General features: G+C 52.9%; 1 protein-coding gene across 1 annotated transcript; it reads right to left on the bottom strand.

Moving 5' to 3' along the window:
* Positions 1–237: 237 nt before the first annotated feature.
* LOC129734620 (phorbol-12-myristate-13-acetate-induced protein 1-like) lies at positions 238–745 on the bottom strand. Its single transcript, XM_055698255.1, is given in 3 exon segments — positions 238–327; positions 330–385; positions 694–745. Coding segments are annotated over 3 exon segments (198 nt in total).
* Positions 746–2014: the final 1269 nt, after the last annotated feature.

Raw genomic sequence — 2014 nt, 5'->3', positions numbered from 1 at the left:
GCCATACACAGTTGGTTGTGACAGTGACCAGAGCTATGTAACGACAGTTTTGCAAAGGCAGATTCAAAAGAGCTAACTGAAAAAGTCATTATCAATGCAAACAAGAATTCATGACAAGGCAGGAAAAAATGTAATTTGAACAGACCCAAAATTCAGAAGGTGCAACACAAAGAGCTTTCTTCATCTCCCCGCGTCAGTGAAGCCTCTTGTTCCAAATCAACAAAACCAAGGTCTTCCCTATTTTTCAGCACACCGTGTCCGAGGGGAGCTTGTTTCTGGGCAGAATAGCATTCTCAGGAGGTTCAAGATCTTCTGCCGCAGGTCCCACTTGTCTTGTCGCCTATCTTGCGCAGCTGCAGGGCGCACTTTGACACCGCCGCCCACTCTGCATTGCACACGCACGGCCGTCAGCCACCCGCACCGCCATCTGCCCACCCATAATTGATTTAAATTCTAATGAGATCTTGGCAATATTGTAAATAAGGCAGCTTTTTTCTCAGTATTAACACACACACACTACGAGCAGCGGTTGTTCAACCCACCCCTTCCCGCGTTCACACGGGCGGCCCCAGGTGCATCCTGCCACCTGCGGCGCGAAGAGCACTGCCCCTGCTCCGGGTGCTGGAGCTGGCGGGCAGTGGCCCAGGCGGAGAAGCTCCCCACCACCATCCAGCTCCTTTCATCCTCCGGTACCTGCGGGAGTGGCGGGCGGCGCGGCCTTGTGCAGGGTTCTGCTGAGCATCATCGTGGCGGCGGGGCACGGCACGGCTTCAGTGGCTACAAGAGTGTGAGCGGGTGGGGTGGAGCGCGGCGCTAAGAATGGCGGCGCAGCAGGGCTTTCCCCGCGCCGTGACGTGAGTAAACCGCGGGGAATCCTGCCCTCCCACTGAGCGGGCACATGGCAGCATGTGGGAGCGTGCCCTGGTCGGTGCGGGGGTGGGGCGGGCGCAGAGGCCTGGCCTCGGGGACAGCACCTCTGCTGCGGGACAAAAAGGAATGGCGGGATGGGGTGTGCTGGAAGAGAAGGAGATGGAGGGATGGGGTGTGCTTGGGGAAGAGGAGATGAAGATGTGGGATGGGTTTGTGGTGGGCCAGGAGAGGTGGAGGGATGGGGTTTGCATCTTCTGGGTAAGAAGAGGCGGAGGGGCAAGGAGAGATGGGAGGGTGGGCTGTGCTTGTGGTGGTGGTTCAGAAGAGATGGACTGAGTTGTGCTTGTGCTGAGGAAGAGGTGGAGACATGGGGTGTACTTGGACAAGCAGAAGCAAGGGATGGGTTGTGCTTGTGGTGGGCAAGAAGACATGGCTGGGTGGGTCTGCTTCCTCTTAGTCAGGAGATGCCCCTGACACAACACTGTATTATTATTCAAGGTGATGGTGACCTTAGCCTCAAACAAGTCATAGAGAAATAATCTGGTCCACATCATATGCTATTTGTAACTTAGGACCTCAATCCTGCTGCTGGATTCTACCCGTGGCAGCTCAGTGCCCACATGACATGTTGCTGGCTGACACACGTAAGGGTGTGCTTACCTGCAGTTGCTGTAATTTTTGCTGATGCTTTTTACAAGAAACAAGAACTGGAATAATAAAGTCTCCCTCATGACTTTGTGATTGTTGCACAGTGCTGGGAGAGCTGCCAGTCACTCATCCACTTCCTGTCTCGGAAAGATGGTATTTGGTGTGATGGCACACTGGATGGACTTTTGTTTTTAGGGGGTGTCATGGTTTAACCCCAGCTGGCAACAGTACCACACAGCTTCTCACTCATGCCCGCACCCAGCAGGACTGGGAGGAGAATTTGGAAAAAGGTAAAACTCAAGGGTTGAGAGAAGAGCAATTTAATAAGTGAAATAAAATTAAAAAAAATAATAGCAACAAATGTAATGAAGAGAGGGAGAGAGGAATAAAATCTAAAAGAAAAAAAAGCACCCAAGTGACGCACAATACAATTGCTGGCCAATGCCCAACCAGTCTCTGAGCAGCAATCGGCAGGCCCTAGCCAACTCCCTCCAGT

Source organism: Falco cherrug, chromosome W, assembly GCF_023634085.1.
Source record: "Falco cherrug isolate bFalChe1 chromosome W, bFalChe1.pri, whole genome shotgun sequence".
NCBI lineage: Eukaryota > Metazoa > Chordata > Aves > Falconiformes > Falconidae > Falco > Falco cherrug.
This window is presented reverse-complemented; position numbering and strand designations above follow the sequence as displayed.